Source organism: Rhea pennata, chromosome 4 (assembly GCF_028389875.1).
Source record: "Rhea pennata isolate bPtePen1 chromosome 4, bPtePen1.pri, whole genome shotgun sequence".
Taxonomy (NCBI): Eukaryota; Metazoa; Chordata; class Aves; order Rheiformes; family Rheidae; genus Rhea; species Rhea pennata.
In genome coordinates, this window is record NC_084666.1 from 38971944 (window position 1) to 38994215 (window position 22272).

General features: G+C 38.9%; 1 protein-coding gene across 3 annotated transcripts in view; it reads left to right on the top strand.

The window, feature by feature from the left end:
- The first annotated feature begins 20485 nt into the window (after nucleotides 1-20485).
- HPGD (15-hydroxyprostaglandin dehydrogenase) overlaps nucleotides 20486-22272 on the top strand; it is a 28615-nt gene continuing 26828 nt past the window's right edge. For 2 of the 3 annotated variants that reach the window (XM_062574676.1, XM_062574677.1), the window contains exons 1-2: nucleotides 20486-20667; nucleotides 20790-20913. In XM_062574676.1, the coding sequence (XP_062430660.1) occupies nucleotides 20575-20667; nucleotides 20790-20913 (217 nt within the window). In that variant the 5' untranslated portion in view covers nucleotides 20486-20574. Of the gene's footprint in view, nucleotides 20668-20789; nucleotides 20914-22272 lie in introns of those variants that run through there. The other variant, XM_062574678.1, reaches the window with a different exon arrangement.

Here is a 22272-nt window from a genome sequence, read left to right on the forward strand (position 1 = left end):
TTCACTCCCTTCAGCTGTAATCTGGGATGCCTTCAAGCAACAATGTGTAGGTCCATATCTTCGAACATCAGATATCCCCCCAAAATATACACACTGTTAGCTTCCTCAGAGGGGTCAATGTTTTCCCATTTGGAATGTTCATTATGTACATTTTCTCAAGCAATAAGAACCATGTTTTGGATATTAGACAGTTCCTGTTATTTTCTGTACAGTTCCGCAAGGTCTTAGAGGTTATCTGTCCTTTGTCCTAGCTTAAAGAATATGTTTCTGCAAGCAAGCAGACTTGGCTGGAGGTGTGAAGTTGAAATTAGTTCAGCTTTTTTTTTCAAGAACTTGGTGAATATGATTTTTTTTTTATTCTTATCCACTGCATATTAAATCTCAGTTCTCAACAGAGTGATGCAAACCTGTCACAGCTGTGGCTAAATTTGTGTTACCATAAAACTTAAATTCTATAAAATAATCTATTCCACAAGATAATTTTTTTCAGACCAGATCATTTATTTAGTTTGCATAAGAATTACATAAAAATTAATAGCTCCTTTCAGTTACATGGATCAGCTGCCACTTTGTACTTATTTTTTATTTAAGGATTAATTAAGATTTCTATTTCCTGAAATATTTTATAATTATGATTGTTATTTTTCTTTTCACATTTAGAGGGTGTACATGAATTGACTTTGACTTGACAGCATGCAATTATGTGAGGCAGTGTATATGATCCAATTATGTCAGAAGTAGCCAAAGATCAGATATTCTAAAAGTGAGGGAGGAAGACAACCCTTCCTTCCTCCCTCCCTGCTACAGTCTACCAAAAGTCATTATTATCCTCTGCCACATGCAGGAAGCAACTGAGTTAAAGCCTCCCCAAATTCTCATCAGTAGACTGTAAATGTCTATGACTATGGGACTGCTCTTATATGCATGTCATATAACAGAGGAATAGGTGACAGTCACCTGATATTCCTTCAACTGCCAGTTACCAAGAGGACCTAAATAAACTGTAAATATTCCCTCTCCTTCTTCCTCTTGCTCTTCCTCTGCTTACAGCTGCCGTAGGCTCATCCTTCCACAGATGAGAAGAGGTAACTGGCAAACTGTCCTCTATTCTGTGACAAAGGAAGGATGATTTTTGTAGCAGCAAAACTCATGGTAGTACTTCTTTTCCTCATGTCCTTATCTCACTTCTGTTATGATTTTGCCAAAGTGTTGATACTGTCTTGAAGCACACTGATTTCTGTCATATCTGTTGGGGCTTTGGCTTTTTTTTTTTTCTCCCTTGCTTTGCTAGTTCCTGAAGAAAGAAAGGAAGTAGTAACAGATGCTGCTACCCATCAGTATTTCCTCTCTTAACTGCTCAGAAATACCAGCTTTCTAGAAAAGCAAATAATATGACTCATTCTTGGATTTTACAGAGACATCATCCACCTGGAAAATAGGTCTACATACATTTCAGGAAATCTGTCTTTGTCCATGTTAAAGGCAATTGTTTTGCACTGCTTCTGCAGGTTTATTGTCAAGTTTGGAAACCCTAGCAGAAACTTCCAACATTCACTCACCCATAACACGGTTCTTAGCCATCGACATTAACAGGAGCATGTCACTCTGCATTTGTTATAAATGTACAACCTAGTAAACGGTTGTAGTAGGACCTTTTCTCCTTACAATGTGTGTTTGTTTGATCCAAGAGGCAGTGCCACCCTATAGGTGGTTGTCTGCCTGGTCGGTGATCAGAAGTACACTGCCAATGTCCTCTCTGTACTCTCCTGGGGGACCACAGAGCCTGGCAATTGTCCTGTTAAGAAAGGACACTACCTGTCACTGGAGGCAGGAGCAGCCACAAAGCATCTAACGTCCTTGCTATTCCCAAGAAGAAAGCATAATTGTGGCCAGCACCCACATGCACTTCATGCCCAAGTTCATGGCCCCAGGGCATTTGAGATCTTATTCTTGCTGCCTCTGAAAAGACTTGCTAGAGTCTGCTGAGCCACGCTGCCAGAATGAGCTGATGAAACCACGAAAAGCAACGAGTGTTATGTTCAGATTGCTAGCGGACGATTGCCTGCCTCCTATTCTTCTGAAGGGATATATTTGTTCTATGATTGCTTCTAACGTGTCCCTGCCAAAACTGTCTCTACATCTGCACAGCTGGTAAAACAGCAGTTGTGCCATTCAATAGTGTTATATTAAAAAATTCACGGATTTTAACAGTTACAAGTGGACGTGGTCCCTACTAAGTTATACTTAGTAATATATCACCTGGTCTCCTGGTAGGGAACTTCTCCAGCTAGGTGCTGTGAAAAAGAACTGTTTTTGCCAAAATTGAAAACAGACCACTGTTTTAAACTAAGTTTGTTGTCTCTGCGAAATGGCCAGCAACTGTTGAGACTTTGGAGAAGTTATCTCAGGTGGTACTAGACTGAGTGGAAATTTTCCTCTTCCACCCCAACATTAACATCCTCAAAGTGATGAGCTGTGCTTCGAGGTACTACTTGCATCATTAACATTGGAGCCATGGAGCACTAATAATTATTTTTCTCTTGTTTGCAGTACCACAAATCTGGTTACATTTGAATATAGATACAATGCAAATGTTCTTGACTGTAGAAGGTATTTACGGAAATTAATAATGAACCTTTGTATGTACTACAGAAGTATATTAGATCTTTCAAATCACAAAATTTTTCCAAAAACTGAAGACTTTCTGAATTATTAAAATATACTGCAGCCTACATTAGCATGATTTATGCATTCATTTTCTTAAAGTATCGTATAGAGAAAGCCCTGGGAATTAAGCATTAAAATTACTCTTTACTGTCACATATTTTCAAAGAGTGGTAGAGGTTTTTTTCAAACAGACAAAACTAACTGAGATCACATTTAGCAGTGAATTCACTATACTGGCTTTCAAAAACTGAATTTTATCACAGAAATGAAGTAAACTGAGTTACTTCACTCCTTGGATGGCAGATACACTCCATTTTTCCAAAGTGGGTCAGTCCTCCTTAGAGAAGCTAAATGTGCTAGAGAAGAAATCCTACTAGACTGCACAAGGCAAAGTGGAGTACCTCACCTTAGACTGATTCCCTTATATCCCCTTTTTTCCATAGATAACCCTTTCAGTTCAAAAGACTGGAGCTAGCTTGTATGTTTGATCCCACCTCTGGACTGAGCGCATCCCAGCGAGCTCTGGACCCTCACACTTTTACCTCACTGGAGCAGAGCCACACAGCACTACACTTAGGACACTAACTCAGAGCAACAGCCTAAGCCTACCCAGGAAAGTCCTATTAGAGATTTTTCCTCCAGTTCTTTCTTCGTATGCCATGAGCTGAGGTGAATCTAATGACTTTGAACGGTATTAAAAATATATTTAAAAAGTATTAAAATATATATCTTATCAATGTCTACAAATACCTGAAGGGATGGTGTCAAGATGATGGGGCAGAACTTTTCAGTGGTGCCCAGTGACAGGACAAGAGGCAACGGCACAAACTGAAACACAGAAGGTTCCACCTGAACATGAAGAAAAGCTTCTTTACCATGAAGGTGATAGAGCACTGGACCAGGTTGCCCAGAGAGGTTATGGAGTCGTGGAGGTATTTAAGACCTGCCTGGACACGATCCTGTGCAATGTCTTATACGTGACCCTGCTTCAGCACTAGACTAAATGATCTCCAGAGGTCCTTTCCAACCTCAGCCATTCTGTGATTCTGTGAAGGTCCTTGTCAGAGTTCATCTTAGACTTATTCATATTTACCAGTTTCTGGGATTCATATTGCAAAATTCCAGATTAACTGTCCTACTTAGCAAGCTCCCAAAAACAGACAAAAACAAACTGTTTTTCCTTCTGAAGGAAGGCTTAGGAGAACGCTGCCTGTGAACAGCCTGTACTGCTGTTCCTAGAACCACAAACACAGCTTGTGGCTTTGGGAACTGTGTGGCTGCCAGATCAAGCAGCAATATCACATTATCAGATACAGTTCTTTCTTTCTTTGATGCTAAGTCAATTAATAATTCCCAGCCTCTCTTTTTCTCTCATTCAAAAAGTATATTTATCTATGCCTGCTCTTCAGGGGAATCCTCTTTAGGGACTGCTATTTCTACTTCTTTTGCTCTGAGCACTCTCTTATGTACAAGACTGTAAACAGGTACAGATCCAAATGGACAAGACTTTCATCTACGCCCAGAGGCAGAATTTAAGCGTGACTTCAGTTTGCTACAGTGCACCAACCGTATCATCATTGTAGACTCACATAATCAACAGACACTTGAAGTAACATGTGATAGAAGCAGAATTTTTCTGATGTCAAACTAATATGAAAGAGTAAAGCCAAAATAGGCAACATATTTTCCAGTTAGCTCAAGCGTAGAAACTCAGAGACTTGCTGGAGTGATCTTTAGAGTATACTCTGATAAAGGTAAAGGCTGCCTGAAAAAATCTGTCCTCTATTCTGGTACAATGCTGTTAACAATTAGGAGCAGACTGAGGAGCTAAAATTTTGGTAAACACAGCTGAGCAAGTAGTCACTTGATTTTACACATCTTGCAATAAATAATCTATATTGCAACTATCAGCATACAGTCATGACTGCTAAGCGAACTGCTAATAACGAATCCATTAAGTAAACTGAAATGAATAACAGACTCACATGTACCAGAGGCAATTTTTTTTTAATCTTCCATCTTACAAATACAAATATAATATCTTCCTGGAGTCATCCTGAGCTAATAATTCATTTCACACTGTGTAGTTGTAAACATCCTGGTGTGACAGGCAAAATATTTAAATTATTTTTGATTTATCATCTTATATTATTCCATTAGCATGAGTTGCTCAAGGGGAGAGAGCATTAGGCTCAATCTGAAATTATTTCACAATGGATGAGAATTAATCATTAATGCGATTTCAAACATTTTATGCTATCATGAGTTCATTAACTCCTTGTCCCAGCCTATGTATATGTATGACACACACATACACGCACATATATGCTCTTTCAGGTCAAGTGAATTCTCAGATCTCAGGATTGTAAAGCTGTCAACAGGATATGACCGTTCTCATGCCTCAGAGGAACTCCTCTACTCACAGGAAATCTCTCTTTACTGCATTAGGGCAGACCGGGCTCTCCGGAGATCACGGCTACAGAATCTGCTGTTCCAGAAGAGCCGGGGTTTCTTGTCAGTCTGATGTCATATCTGTCAATGGATGTCTAAGATTCCTTAAAGTATCCAAAGTGGCTTTGGATGCCTATGTTTAAGCAGCAGAAGCCTTCCCTTTAATATCTCTGAACTGAAGGAAAGGGTCTAGTGTGGGTCAAAGATTGATGCTTAATTTCTAAGCAGTAACTCTTCTGGTGCTTTCTACGAACTATTTTTAGCGAACAGAAGATCTTACCAAAACAGACATTATTCAAAAGTCAAGATAGTGGCTTCTTTATTAGTGTATGTAGACAAAACCCGTGACGTATTTTCCGTTGTCTTTGAACTAAAGTAAAAAATAGTCATAAGGGGTAAATCTGCATTTTATTGACTATTGCTTATTTGCCAGTGTCAGTATGCAAACTAAGTTATTACATTTTAAATACAAATTTGACTTAATTTGGGTAGTCTAGTTTCTTAAACATCAGGGCATAAGGCATACGAATCTATTTTTCTTTGGAAATTTGGAAGAAATAGTCATTTAGTTGCAACCTCCCTCTCACAGATTACTCTATCCATATTTCACATTTATAATTTACCAAACCATGCTTACCGCATATTGCATGTGTATTTCTTTTTTTAATTTTCTGTCTGTCTCTCTCTAGATCTGCCTTTCTTTTGCTACATTAATTCTGACTTCATGTCTCTTTCATAATTACAGCATTGAAAATTCAGTTTGATTCTGTGACAAAAAAATGCTATCTGATTCCAGATAAACAAAAAAGAAGGAACAGAAGTTGTTTCAAGGTAGGTTTCTACTTAGTTTGATTTATTTACCTCTTTCCCCCCCCCAAAAAAATTTTTTTCAAACATTAGTCACAACTATTTAATGTCATGATAACTGACGTCTTCTGCTGATAGAACTTCTAGGTCAAAAGAACAAGCTCACATAACAATTTTACTAGAATTGCACAGATCCTCCTCCTACTTTTACTTCTGCATTTATCCCTGTAATTTCATTTCATGTTCTTCCTGAAAACTATTTTAGCAATATATAGATGAAATAATTAACCCCAAGTTTGCTAGTACCAGTTAATGCTTTCCAGATTGTTTGTATTGCCCACACAGCGAGAAAACAGTATTTTGAAGGATTTAATGTAAATGCGTTATGTTAATATACATTTTAACTTAAAAGCTTAAAAACAAATGTAAATAGGATAGTTCAGATTATTAACTCTATTCATTAAATAGGGAAGTAGGAAGGGGAGGGTGGTCATGCAGTTAGATGATGAGCCAAAACCTGAATATTAATACTTTGCTCTATCACAAACTTCTTGGGTGAACCTGGCAATTTTTGCAGCTATATAAAATGATCTTTCAGTCTGAAATACACAGGCATACTTCAGGCTACTACTTAAAGTGCCCCCCAATAAGTGTCTACACAAGCATCTGGAATCCAAAAACACATTTCTTTCTCTCTGACTTCATGAATCTTAGATTCCTGTTTGCACCATGGCACAGTTTCAAAATCAGAGCAATTCCCCATACCAGAAGAGTGCATTACCATATTATTTAACAGCTTCATGGTTAAGATACTTTCTAGGGAGATGTGGTTTTCAGATCATTCATATTGTGGAAAATTCTGTACCCCTTGACTCCATATTCAATGGAAATGCTCTAATTATTCAGGTATTGCACAGAAGAGAATTCAACTCATGCTTCTAGCCTGTTTGTTTAAAGAAAGTGACCAAGACAACTGTATTTTGTCTGAAGTTAACATCGAGCGGGTTACATAAAGACTTGGGCAGAGAAATGCTAATTTTCAGGATGCCAACCAGATTTAAGTTTCAAATAGCTACAAACTTTCTTAGTCCTAGCAAGAGGGCAGCCACTGAAGGGAAATGTGGAATCTTATGCATGAGGAGAGAGTCACTGCCAAAAATGTACTCACCAGTAATGTTTACCAGGACTTTTCAGAACCTCAGTCTTGGATTTAGGTACTTAAGCCCATCTAAAGTTCCGCTTTTGGCTTTTTAATACTTTTGCGGATCTGAGGCGGAAACTGCCTGATCCTTGATTTAATCTAGAGTAATTTTAATCGTACCGGAGGGAACTGAAGAGATCTACCACAGGAAAGTTACTACTGCTTATGACCACCATGTTGTCCGCACTGAGGCACGCCAAGAGTTACCAGTGCCAGTAATACGGTATCAGCCACCATTAGGAATGCTTCCTTCCCCACCTTAATAGTGGTTGTAAGATGCAGGGCAAAAGGCTAGTATAGACACATCTCGGATTGTTCACGCTGATCATTTGTTCTCAGTTACAGCAATGTAAGGAAGCTATGCAATGAATTTATGCGACAAATTAAAAGCGTCAAGCAAAGTATTTTCCTAGTTTCTTTGCTCGATTTCTACAGCTCTCTCTGTTTCGAGTTTGCCACTGTGTTAGCTCTGCTTGATTAGTCATACAGCTAAGTGAATCAGCATGAAAGAACTCATGTCTGCCTTAACTTCACTGGATTACATTTAATCATTCAATATTTGATTTGTCTTGATTCCTAGATTCCTAGTGTATGATTTTGAATTTGCACATGGTTACTCTCTAAATTCTTGGAACTATTTGCTGGCTGTTGAGACATCCTGACTTGAACTTTCTTTGCTCCAGATGCCAGATGTGGTTAGTACATTTGAGCTAGAGCCCAGAAACTAAAAAAAGGCCAAAACAGATCTGGAAAAGGAACCTACAGCAGTGCCAAGATCCACCCTCACTTTTCATCTGTAGAAGGGACTCTGAAGACTTTATGCAAACAAATACTCCATCCACAGGCACAAAGCTGCAAAAAAATGACCTCAGAATAAGTGCCAAAAGGAAACCCAAGGGATCCAGCTTAGTAGTACAATTTGTACTTACTAGCCACCTCTGATTCAACACACAGATTTCAGTTTTGTGCACTAGACCTGAGAAGCCCCCACATAATTTACTTCAAGAGAACATATTTCTACTCTACAGAAGCCAGACATGAATTAAATATGGAAGAGTAACCAGGAAAGGCAAAAAGTCCAAAATAAAATGAATAAATTTATTACCAATAGACTATACCATAATAATAATGAGTCATGCTATTGTCCTCCTCTGTGGGGGAAAAAAAAAAAAAAAAAAAAAAAAAAAAACATTCTTTTATCTGATCCAAGATCCAAGTAGGTCAATAGGCCTTACAGAGGCAGAGAATGTTATAGAATTTTTTAATGTCTTGTAACTTTATAATTCGTGAAAATAACACATTTATGAAACTGTTTCAAAAATGCTATTCTCTTCCTTCATTTCATCCCAAATATTGGTTGCCTATATTTTTAAATCACATTATAAACTCTGTGGTTGTATTATCTTTAGTGTGTAGGATCATGATCAGACCTGATTCTTGGTGCCCAGAAGCACACGAGGCACTAACTTTCTCAAGCTCATCTGAAATTAATCTAGAATCACACAGAAACTAGACATCCTAGTTTAACCTTAATCTCACTAATTCCAGGAGAAGAGGGAAACAAATATCCCTACTGCAAAAGTAATAAAAATATCACATATTATAATTTCTTCCTCTTTTAAACAGAAATGATTTTTTGGAGGTAAAGAATCAGATAAGTGCATTAAAAAGACATTTGAGATATGTACGTTTGCTTTTCTTGGCACTGAACATATCAGCCCCACCTAATGTCACTTAAGCCAGGAAGAAAAACTTAAACTCACTGTGTAAATATTGTTGCCTTTTTGCCAGGTTGTACCAGTTTGGGGAGTTTGTAACAGGCTAATTTATTTTTCAAATAGAAATTATTAACAAGGAGAACCAGGCTATTTCCTAGGTTTATAAAGGCATATGTGCTATGTACAAATGGATGCACATGTATAAACATACTTTGATTATTGAATGCACATTGATATATTGGGAAAGACAGAATGGAGTATAACTACATTAAGTCTAAAATTCAAACATTCTTCCAAAATAATCTGTTTTCTCTTGAAAAAAGTTCTGAGTGTGGAAGAGACTTAACTTGGAGATTATAGCACAGCCATTACTAAAAACATAACAGCGATACTCATTCTGAACAAACAAAGATTCACAAAATCCTGTCTTTGACAGTAAGCAATGACTAGGGAACAGTAGTACAGAACATATATGTGGTAGTACTTTCACATTGTACTCTTCCACTTTCAGTGATGGTAATACAGTGTCTAATACCTCATCATGGGTTTTTTTTTCTTCCCTAACTTTGCTTAATCTTTTTTTTGAACTTTCTGCCACAGCCGATGGCAATGAGTTCTACAGTCTAACTGCATTATGCATACTGTAATGCTTCCACCACCACTAGCATCAGTGTTTCAAATACCCAAATAGTCCTTCCCAGTTAGGCACTGGTGCTCAAAAAGGATGCCGGATGCCAAATGAGCGGAGACACCCAATGTGCAGGGTTCAGATATGCGCTTTGCTCAGCACTCTGACTCACGGGCTCTAAGCAACCCAGTGGCCAAGCTTCCTCTTTGGGGCCCTCATCTAATTCTCTCCATCAACTGCACAGAAAGCCTGAATGCCTCGCTTAAGTTATCTGGATCCACCAGCTGGGAGGAGGTGCCTCATTTCTACACATTGCATCACTTTTTTGAGGGTGATTGAAGAGCCATTATGTTCAAAAGGTATTAATTGGAAGACATTAGAAATTATGGGGGATTGAAAGAGATGTTTCACTCAGTGGGAATGTACTCAAGTTGTATGATAAAGCTAAGGAGCTTCCCTTTATTTTGTTCTCCAGGCTAACAATCCATCTAAATGCATTGGCTAATAAGCAATAAAAAAAAACTCCTGAATAGAACAACTGAGAATTTGAAATTCAATTCTATGGGAAATTCTAACTTTTTTTATTATTGTTGTTTCTAAAAGGAAATTGCGAGTCTTGAAATTTCACAAGTATTTGGGGAAAAAAATATGGGGAAATTGAAATCTATCATGAAATGCTATACATGCACAAATTGTACTACATTACCTGTCTTGTACATTACATGTACAATATGACTAATAGAATGCAAAAATTCAAATAATTTAAAAAATTCAAAATGAAACACTTTTACTAAAAGAAATCTTATCATAATTAGTGAAATATTTAACAGTCCCTGTTCTAACTTTTTTTTTAGCTTGTCAAAACAGCTATGATTTTTTAAGAGATTTGGCCTTTTATAACACTGAAACCTTGACCATCCCTACTTATAGAGGATAGTGATCTGAGACGTCATGTGGTACATAGAGCTAGAAAAATTGAACAATCGAGCCTGATTCCCTTCAAATTTGCAGGAATACCCTGTGTGTCACCCTCCTGTTCTATTCTTGAATACTTCATAGATCTTTGACAGAGTATTTTCCTACATTAATTTTCATATCCTTATTTAAGATTTTTAACTTCTTCGTTTACAAGATTTTTTCACTTGCCATTTGAAAAGACTAACAATTGATCATTACCATCTCAAAAATAATGTTGTAATTCAGTAATGTTACACAGAATGAAATAATACAAATAGCAGCAATAGTTCTCTCTTAACTGATAAGGCATTTCACTAAATCAGCAAACTTCATTTAATAGTATAATTGTAAGCTATTGTCAATCACCATTTCCAGAAACAAAATTCATTCATACAAGGTCTAGATCTATGAAACGATGCCTGTATCTCAGTGCTTATATATTTATATATATATATTTATATATGTTTAATTTATATAGCCCTGGGTTTAACTCCATTAACAGCAACACATTATAAAATGTATATTTTAGGAGAATTAGGTACCTGAATAGGCAGCCTGCCTAGTCTATGATAAGACTGTTCCGCTCATTCACTGTACCCATTTCTGAATATATTCAAAGGCAATAAATAGGAAACAGTCCAAAGAAGGTATTCCTTGTGTCTCCACTTTTTTTTTTCATTTTGTGTTTGACTTAATATATTTTCACGTCACCCTGCAAAAGGGGAAAGCTGGAATCATTTAGCCCTAAAGTTGCATAAATTTAGATAGGAGAATGACTCCTCTCAAGGGAAAGAGATGTGGATTTGACCCTTCCCCTGTCCCAGGTAGCAAGAGGAAAGGACCGACCAGAGACTATCCCAAGCATGGAATTACCGCAGCGCAGTCTAGTAAGAGAGGCTGCGGCGGCGGCGTGAGAGCCAGTTCAGTGCACACTGGGAGCTCAGGTCGCAGCGCGTAGGACCAGCCGGGAGAGGCAAAGATTTTACTCAAATGCATTTATGTGCATACAAGACATCAAACTCCAACTTTACAAAGATTAACACCTTAAGGCAGTGAGAGAATTTTCCCGGTAAAACCATAAACACTCGAAGGCTGCAGCAGCTGAGTGAGTGTTCGAAACTGCTGAAGTCCCTTTGCAGAGGCAGCTCTGAGTTAGGTGGCCAAAGCGCACAGGAGGCATGCAGCTGGAGGAGGAAGACCACACATACCTGTGTTTTAATCTGTGAAAGGGGCACAAGAATCAGGAATTCTTTTTAATCATCTCCTCCTAATGGTGCATTTTGAAAGCTGAATATCAAAGTGACAGTTTTAATATACCAAATAATATATTTAATCCACATAAACATCACTAACAATGTGCTTATCTGTTCCTATGAGTTCATCCTCCCTGAGGCAACCACTGCTACATAACAAGGTGTTGTTCTGTTCCTTACTTAATCCCACCATTGAAGCAAATGGTGTTAGATTTAAATGGAATATTCCTGCATTAAAGGGAATTTTATTTCACGGTCTTTATGTACTTTAGTTCCACCCTCTCCTTGTCTGTGTCTTAATTTTCTACTATAATTTTAGTCATCAACCTTGTAAAGTACTCTACATATGCAGTTTTAGCACTAAATAACATCTTAAAAATCTTAAATTCATGGAAAGATTTATGAAATGCAATACTAATACATTATGTAATTTATCCCTCAAAGAGTGTTGTCTGATTAGCTTGTTCAGCCCAACCTGGATTTCTCAATGCTACAATAATAACCAAACAGAGCAGAAATGGAGAGTACAAAATAACTATCAATAGTAAATTAGAAAAATTAGGAAAAAAATCAGTTTTATCAGATTTAAAAAATATTGAAATGTGTAGAGTTAATTGCCATAAAAAGCATGTTGTTATCATAGAAAAAATATCCTTTGTAACTTGTTATAGTCACTGTAGAGCCTTTTCAGACAGTTGCCTAAGCAAGTAATGACACAGAATGATAGAATTAAGAAAAATTTAAATAGATTAACTTTAATGAGAAAAGTGAGATAATTTCTTAGATTGTGCTACAACTCGGTTTATTGTTACCCACATAATTTCTCATTATGACTTATGTTTGCTTTCATGAAGATCTATAATTTTAAAATTAAAAAAAAAGAACAAAAATCACTGTAAACTTGAGGAAATCTTTTTGTGCACTGCAGCAACCTCAGTGCTTGAACAAAATCAAGTATTTTCTGGAAATCACTTTTATTGTCCCCAGCTAGTAGAAAAATAACCACCTTAACCTTCTCATACCATTCCTTCTATGAATATACATATATGAGATGAAATAAGGTGAAATTCTTTTTGCTGCCAGCTGCTGTCTGGTTTATCTCAAGATGGAATAAATCCAAAAAGATTCCTCTGATTTTTTCTGTCTTTAGTTTGGATCCTAGAATATAACTACTAATGGGAGAACGTGCAAATGTTAAGAACACCGGATCAGTTATTTTTCCTGTCAGACGCCGGCTGACTCACGTTCCACAGAAGCACACAGCAGCTTCATCACTAGCACTCTGGATAACAATACTTGCATTTAAGTATTAGCTGTAGTCTTCTCTTTCATATAGGATTTCTTTAGTACATGTAATTATAGATATCTTTTTTTTAACATATATAACTGCTGTTCTCTTTCATATCTACATTTAAGGCTATATTTAACAGGTCTGAAGTACAGATTTCTGGCTTGTCTTTGTTTTATCCCTCACTAATATTAGTAGTTTTATTTCTTTAAGATATTTATACTTTAATTCAGGTAGTTTTATATAACTTCTTTGTTACTCAGTTTCTGATTCAACTCTATCTACTTCGTACTATACCTGAAAAATTATTTTGAAAGCATGAATTGCTTATAAGCAGAAGTGTTGTGATGCTGACATTTTAGATTTGAATTTATTAATTTTGAATTTATTAATTTCATCTTAATCCTTTGGGAAGCAGCAATATGTTAAGCACCATTTGTTCAAAGTTTTTAATCATTAAGTATGTACCAAATGTCTTAGGTTTTAGAATATTTTTGTAAAGATGTATATATTCTTAAAAATTTGCTAAAGAACACTTTGTTATAAGCATTCTGCTATCCAATATTATTTTATTCACTATTAAGCAAAATATTCATTATTACATCTCTCATTAAAATAAATTATTTGTTCAATCACTTAGCTTTGCAGAGATTTTTCACAATGGAAACACTGACTTTTCACCATCCACAACATTTGTGATTTTTTTCTGCAGAGTTTTCACTAAAGCTTTTCAGAGACGTTTGTTCTGTCCTCAGATGCTACAAGCAGCACTTGAAAAGGCTACAAATAATCACTTCTAATCATACAAATAGAGTTTTCATTTCTACTTTAGAATGTTTCACAGTTTGGATAGCCAGGATATGTGGCCGCCTCCTTTTGACTTGCAGCAAGTGGCACGGTTCATTTTTATTGTCATCATTCCATACGGCGTCAACTCAGAATTAAAAACGGAGTTGTCACCTCTACACATTTATGATTTATGACCTGTGTAGATAGTTTTCTGTCTTGCTCTTCTTCCAGAAATCAAGTGACAGAACATCCTGCCCCTATCTGAAAAAAAAGAATCACCTATGTGGGAACGTATACTCCGCCTTCATTTTGCATGCCGCCAGACTACTGCTCTTGGGTCACCTGCATGCCAGGAGCATAAGGACATAGGCCAGAACTCTGCCTTACTTGTTCTGGTGATGAGAGAAGGACCATGACAAGCGTCGTTTCCAGTAAGTACGTCACTGATTAGTTCCTTTGCTTCGCCTTTTTCTATATTTTTATTGAGTTTTGGCTCACTTTTCCATATTATTTGTGACCATCACCACATCAGTCTTCTGAGTAGATGGTAAACTATAGTACATTACAAACGTAGGTCTTGCAGGTTTTTGTGCACTGGACAATTGTGGAAGTTCTTGGACTCCCCTAAAACTTATATAAAACAATCATGTTACAGAATAAAATACTTTGTCCCCACCATGTCAGAAAAAAAGCTCTATAATTTTTACTTAATAATTTTGAAATTAATTTCTTTTACTGAAAAATCCTCTTAATTGACTTTAGTAATAGTGTGTTGAAACTGATGAACCAAGACAGAGATTGTGAGTAGACAAGAAAAGGAAGGAGCTGAAAATGCAGCTTGGAAGAGAATGATCCCTGTCAGACTCTCTAGGAAACTGAGAGGGAAATGAGGACTCCTTGAATAGTTCATTGCTAATTCATTGTTTTCCCAAGTTAAAACTAAGCTTTTCTGGGATTTCTTTTTCTTTTCTTCTTTTTTTTTTTAGAGTCTTACTTTGTAAAAAGTTAAAGCAGTCAAAAACATATTCCATTTCTGTTCAACTGAGGTTAGTCAAAGAAAACAAAGAAAGGTAATATTTATCAAATAAAGATATATAAGTATTTGGCACTTCAACAAATATCATAAAGCATGAGTTTTAGCTATGTGGTTATAACCCTTTAGAGACTGGTGGGCAACGCTAATGTTACACAAGATTTGTGTAGTCCTAGGAAACACGAGATGCTTTGCTGGCTGGCTGCTCTGATTTTAACTGATCGCACTAGCCTTTTGAAGAAGGCTTTTACAATTTCAGAGTGAGCAAGTAACAATTTCTTTCCAAAAGTACAGATAAGTGCATTGCTCGAGTTGAGAGTCAAGAGAATAGCACAGACAGTCCTTCATGTAGCGTGTTGCCAGATTTGCAAGAGGCATGGGAGGGGTTCACATATTTTTGTTTTGTTTTCATTGCCAGCTGCCGTACGGCTGTAGCGTTTAAAGACAGTGCCAAATACTGGGTTTTAAAAGTTCTCCTATAATTATATCAGGTAGAGAGAGGGCAGGGCATACTTTAACACTGAATCTTTCCTTATTCATTTAGAGCCTGGCTTTAAGAGAAGTTTAAAACCTCGCAGAACTGCCTTCTGGCGAGGCTTGTACTGCCCTGGCAGCACACAGTTGTGCTCACGTTCTCCTTCTTCCAGAAGCCTATAATTTTAAAAATGTATTATTGGTTCTCAGGCACGGAATTATCCCTGTACTCCCGAGGCTGTATAGCAACTTTTAAAAAGTAATATAAATTATAATAATACATCCTCCTTGGGCACCGTGTTAACTTACTTGCTTTGGGTTTGTTAGCTTTGTTTTGTTTCCTTGAAAAGTGCAAGTGTCAAAAGTGAAATACTAACAGCTTACTCTTCCACAGGTATTTGGCCTGTCTGCCGGACAACGGATTTGCAAAATTACCATTGCCCCGCAGACGATAGAGCCTGCAGCAGTGGTGGCCATAAGGGCAGGGTTTTGAGCAAGAAAGAAGCGTGCTGAGGAGCTAGAAGGCCTCTCTGAATAGGCATCCATCCAAACCGGGACTCCTAAATCCTCTTGTATTTAGCTTCCTAGGCAGCTACTTCCTGCCACTGTCTTCACCTGATATTGGTCTCTCACTGAAAATCTTTCTTTCAAACACAGTAGACATTTCCACCATCTTCCTGTCACTTCAGCAGCGTAGTTTAGCTCTAACTCTTACCACTTCTTCTTCTATCATACCAGCGCAGGGCAATCTAGAAACTAGTCATCGCTTCTTATCTCTCATTTACTGCAACATCTTTCTCACATGCTCTGCCAAATACATTCACAGAAACTGTATACTTTCTAAGTTTCTTAAAAATCAGGATATTGCACAGTACCAGTTTCCCATTCTCTTTGACTGTTTCCAGTGACTTCCTACTTTATAAAGCAAAGTGATCTAGTTGTCTAGTTGGACTTTATGGTCCTCCTTAAGCTACTAAGACTTTCTATTCTGTCAATATTACTAACTTAACTACCCATTTGTCATATTTGCTAAAAAGTACTTTATTTTTTCTTCTGTCTTGCCTGCTGTGCTTGGAAAGATCTTTATATGAAGGTCTGCAAAGCTGTTTTATTGCTTTCCTCCAAATCCCTCCTTGAAAGTCTTTACATCTCAACCTTCTTGTAATCTTCTTTGATACATCCTACTGTGTTCTTTCATTATCCACAAACATTTTTTTTTTTTTTTTTGTACACATAATATGGTTGTCCTGGATATGCAAGATATTTCTGCCACTGATCTGGCACGGGCTGATACGACGTTGTGCAGTAAAAATGCTTATGGGCAAATCTCTCAATCTGGTGTTTATTCAATTTCTTGCCCTCTAAGTTAGTTTGACAACTTTGGCAGCCAGTATATCTCTTTTGAATTATTTTGTATACATAATTAGGTACAATAGCTGAAATAAAACATAGCTGCAGAACCTAATCTTCTTATGTGGTAATTGCTGCCTAAGTTGCTATATAACAGCAAGATCATACAGAATTCACATTATGAAAAAAACTCTGGGACATGGGGAATTGGCTTATACTTGCTGAACGTTTAGGTTGCTTGTTTAGGAAGGCTCGGAAACACCATATCAGGTATGTGCCCTGAAACTTGTCTTTTAACTGTCCCATGTCAAGTCTAGCTTTGTTTTCCACCTTTTATTCTTGATAGAAGTCAAGAAAATGAACTGGACTACCCACCACAATAAACATGGTGTGGCAGCTGTATCTGAACTCCCTCCTAAAGTCATTGCTTGATAATCCATCCACTGGATTATCTAGTTTTAATAGCAACTTGAACAGCAGATTGTATATTATAAAGCAACAATAACAGAAATGAGGCATGGACTGCTTTTTGCAAAATTGCCTTTGAATAAATAATGTGACAAGTATCTGAGAGAGATCATATTCCTGCCTCCTTTTTAAAAATGGATTAAAACCACATGGGAGTCTCTTCATGTTTTGATGACAATGTGCTTAGCCTGGAACACTGGAGCACAAGCCTTGAGCCATGTCAAAGAATAAATATAAGTAAAACAAGGAAAGTGAAGAGGAAGCACCACAGCAGTGAAAGGAAAGCAAAAAGACATTTTATCACTAAATAAAATGTGTATCAGAAAATAGTAAAGTTTTCTGCACACAAATAATATACAAATATTATATGCATTCTGCATTGCACGGTAGCAGAAGGGATGAAAGGTTTAATCTGAACAGCATCAGCCTCTAAGACAAGATTTAGTATTACTGATATTTTTAAATTTGAATGGAAAGTGCAGATTAACTTTTATTAACAAATTAACATTTCCATTATTTGTCTCTCAAAGCACCCAAAACAAACAGTCAGGGAGTCATTTAATATCCTTTCATACCTTTGATTTCAGATAATAGTCTCTGTGATAACAAGGAGTCGAGATAAGATATACAGCAAGCCCATAGATTGTATTAATGTACCTTTTGGTTAAAAAAATCATGAAGGTGATATGATTTTGGGTTGACTTTACCATTAAATAAATGCAACATGATTTTAAACTAACTCATATTTTCTTAAGTAATGTTTCAGCTTCCCTTGCACACAAAAAAGACATCCAGTGCCAACACTTCTGCTTCTGTAAGCCAGCCACATAGAAGGATAGATCCATTACAGTGTATTATTGCCCATTACAACAGCTCTTCCAACTTCTCTTAAGGATAGATTATCTGAAAAGATGGGCCACTGAAACTATTAAAGGTGGAAATCGTCATCTTTCTATGTTCTTACATGAAAAATGAAGACAAGGTTCAAAAAATTTCCAATTTATGAGTCACAAAGAGAAAACTTTCAGAATTACCAACCCAAGGTTCAGTGAGAAGACTAAGAAGAGAAGCTAACCATGGATCTTTAACAATGCAACTATTTACAAATAGATTTTTCCTATGGGCAACATTTATCTTTCATGCAGTTGGTCATACTGCAAAGGTGGTAGCAAAGGACTATTCTGCGACAAAGTTCTTAAGAGTAACTGTGGTGAGCTAGTAGCAAAGCCAGTGCAGTCTGAAGGAGCAGAGCATGTGCATCTTTTACAGCCAACTGATCTCCGGTGGCTGCAGTGGTAAATCACAGACTTCTTGCTCTGTCTGGAGGATTAGCATATGCAGTTCTCCTAGGTAGGTATCTCTAATTTCAAACATATTTTGCCAAGATTATGGGGTATTGATGTGGAACCCTTTTTTGCCTTCTCGCAAAAGCATAAATAATATCAAAAACTTTCTGACAGTGAACAAAGCCAGAGTTAGAAACCTTAGGTGAATTCATTAAACTAACAGTTTAATCCTACGACATCCAGGACTATACTCAACCAAGTTGTTCTTTGGGACTCGAACTTAAAAGATTTATTTCATGTGAAGAATTTGTGCATTCAAATCCTAAAGCATTACAGAATCTCTGAAGAGTCCAGATCGTACTTAATATTCGTGCAGAGTTATCAATAACTCAGAAAACAACTGCCAAAAGTCATTCAGGCTACAGCCATTTGCAAACACGCAGGCTGTTGACAGATCATCTCCTTTGCATAACACTTTGAAAAAATATACATTAATACATTACGACTATTAAGACCTTACTGGCTAAGAGCTGTGACTCGGTCAAAGGCTGAGGGGGCAGTTGTTACCAGGGTTGGTATCAGGGTGAAACACTTCACTATAATGCTATTATTAGAGTCCTGTGTGGTAACCCTGCCTGTTCTCATGATGTGCCTTTGACCAGGCTGTATTTGTCTCTCAGTAAATTAGGGAAGCTGGCTCAGCCGGTTGGGAAAGAACTCATCAGGCATGGCAGTTTAGGTGGCATAAATTTCACAGCTGCAAACCAGTCTGGAGCCTTCCCAGAAATACAGGTACCATATTCAAACAAATCACTAATCCCAGAGGCCAGCTCTGGCTGCTTTTATGAAGTACCATGAATCATGATCTTTAGGAAAAATGAATGGCTGCTTTCCAGTTTAGCAGCTGGATTACATTAATTCACATTTTTAAGGACAAAGGTTATAATAACAAGATCTTGTGTTACTCAATTTTCTCAATTAGGTAACGTAGTTACCTTAATGGTTCTGTAGCAGTTTGTTGGTATTAGAATAATATAATTTGCTCCTTCTAGGTAATGCAAAAGAAGGGAATTCCAAGTATGAAGGCACGGTAAGAGAAAACACACAGCTGGGAGAAGAGAAGAAACAAAAAAGGCATAGGACTGCAGTCACTAGGGAACAAAGTAAAACTAAGACAATAATGACAGAGGTGAAGCCTGAGTTACAGTATTTTAGGGCATTTAAGGCATAAGCAAAAAGTTTAAACCTGATACTCTGAGCAAAAGTAGACAGAATCCAACAGGAAAGAGTGTGTTTTAATACACACATGCACCTACATGCATTTACAGCTGTATTACAGAGATCAGGACCGGAATGATGGATTTTTCCTCTCCAGTCCAATGCTCCGTAGCACTGTATTTTCTATGTGCTAGCATTTGTGAGTCTCTACAGAGACAGATAAGCGAACAACAGAATTGATTGCAGTTTTCAGATCATTAAGGTTGCACTGTACAATGCTATAGGGTGCTCAGTACTGATAAACTCACTCTGAGTTGTCTCTAATTAGCATTATGCAACAAAATGCACCTTACAAACTGCAGAAGTGGTTAACATTTTCTAAGGCACAAGCTCTGTTACCGACTGACCCGAAATTTTCTAGAAAGCAGCGGCAGCGGGATGTTCCCAGCGCTTAGTGACTGTTTGCTCAGATTCCTCTGACCTGCGGACAGGGAAGGCAGAGGGGGGGAAGGCTGGGGGGATGTTTCGCGGTGCGGGCGAGCCGGCTCCCTGCTTGCTTTTGCGGAGCTGAGCTTGGTGCGGAGCCCCGGCTCTGCGGCTCCCGCAGCCCGAGCGCTGCCGGGGGCTGCTCCGCCGGGCCGGCCCCGGAGGAAGGGGCCGGGAGGCTCCTGCGCGCCGGGCACGACCTCTTCCTCCTCCTCCTCCTCCTCGCTGCTCCCCCCACCTCGGGGAGCTCTTGGCGACCGTCGGCGCCCGCTCACACGGGAGAGGAGCGGAGGGGGGGTGGGGGGGGGATGAGCCTCGGCAGCAGCTCCAGCAGGAGGAGGAGGAGGAGGAGGAGGAGGAGGAGGAGGGAAAGAGGGAGGGAGAGAGGGAGGGGAGCAGGGAGGGAGGAAACCCGAGTGCAGGTGACCCGGCGGGAGGTTGCTGCGCGGCGGGGCCGGGGCCGGGGCCGGGGCAGAGGCAGGCGGCGGCGGCGCCCGGCCATGCACGTCAATGGCAAGGTAGCGCTGGTCACCGGGGCGGCGCAGGGCATCGGCCGGGCCTTCGTGCAGGCGCTGCTGGACAAGGGCGCCAAGGTAAAGCCTCCCCCTTCCCCGCCGCGGGCGCCGCGGCCCCCGGGCGGCGGCGGCGGCGGCGGCGGAGGCGCCGTCGGGGCCGCCGCCGCCGCCGCTCAGCGCCGCCGCCCTGCGCCGCGCAGGTGGCCCTGCTGGACCGCAACCCCGAGGCCGGCCGGGAGAGCAAGGCGGCCCTGGACGGGCAGTTCGAGGCGCAGCGGACCGTCTTCATCCAGTGCGACGTTACGGAGCAGGAGCAGCTGAAAGGTAAGGAGGAAACTGTCCGCGCTGCGCGCTCGCTTGACGTGCAGCGACCTGAAGCAGCCCGGGCTGCTGAACCAATAACTGTGCAATTAAGGTTTCTGGAGGACAGCCTACTCCCAATCGCTTCTGCCGGTGACTCAAAAAGGATTTGTTTCGGGACCTGCAGATGTGAAATGTTATTGCCAGCATGTATGTATTCCACTGTGTTACTTGGCGTGTCGTTAAAAAAAAGGGGGGGGGGGAAGGAAAAAGAAAAAGAACTAATTTCTCCTGAGTGCTGTGTGATCGTTTTGCGTGAAAGCCTCTTCAGAAGATAATTTTTATTTTATGAGTAATATGCTTTAAAGTACAGACTTGCTTTTTATGAGGCTCTAGTGCAGACTCCAAGCTGCATTCGCTCATCACAGAGGTGATAAATTCTGCTCCGGGTTGCAGCGCTCTCCCCATACAGCATGCACCCTATTGAATACAGGTTGGGAACACTTAACGTGCATTTTGCAGAGTGAGGTAACCAAGGGCTTCTGTCATGGATAATTGGTACATGTTCTCATTGACAGAATAAATCGCATTCCCTACCAAGTTCCTATAATATCTTATAACTGTGGGGGAGACTTCATAATATTTCATAAGAGCCACATCCTTTCATGAAAGTTTCATTATTAAGGAATACAGTCATAGGTAATGAGTCAGATTCATATTTTGACATCACTTTTATCAATGCCCTTTTGCCAGAATTTTTTGTGTCAGGCTAGATGTGAATATTTAGTTTTGCTTTTATTCACTACACTTTATCTGCTACTTTCTTAACAGCAGCAATTAACCATATTTATTCCTCTGTCACAAAACATACAGCCTGTCCAGAATTCAGCAATGTTGTTCACTGCCCTGGGTTGTGTGAATATGCTTAATCTAAAATTTTTATATTAACTCCTGGTCTTTTAAGTTCTTAGTGGACACATCAAGTCCTGTACTTGTTTGTTGGGCCCAAGCGCTTGTGCTCACATCAAGCTCCCCTGATTTTACTGTAGCTCTTCCCGAATGAAACAAGTTGCAGTACTGGAACCAGTATATAGTAGGTACATAATGCTCATGGCAAGAAGACCAACTCTTCCATCTACATTCATGCCTGTGCTTTTTTCTCTGGTGGCTCTCTCACATATTACCTCCCCTCCCCACCCAAAAATCTTCTATCTTGACCTACTTTTGAAAAATCATCATGCCTTTATTTTTTCTTTCCATGAACATTTAGGAAGCTCACTTATGACTGGTATTTATGCCTACCTTCCGCTGTTTTTTGTTACCTCTCCTTTAAAATGAATTCTTCATTTTAATGGTCACCATTCCATACGATTCCTTTTATTT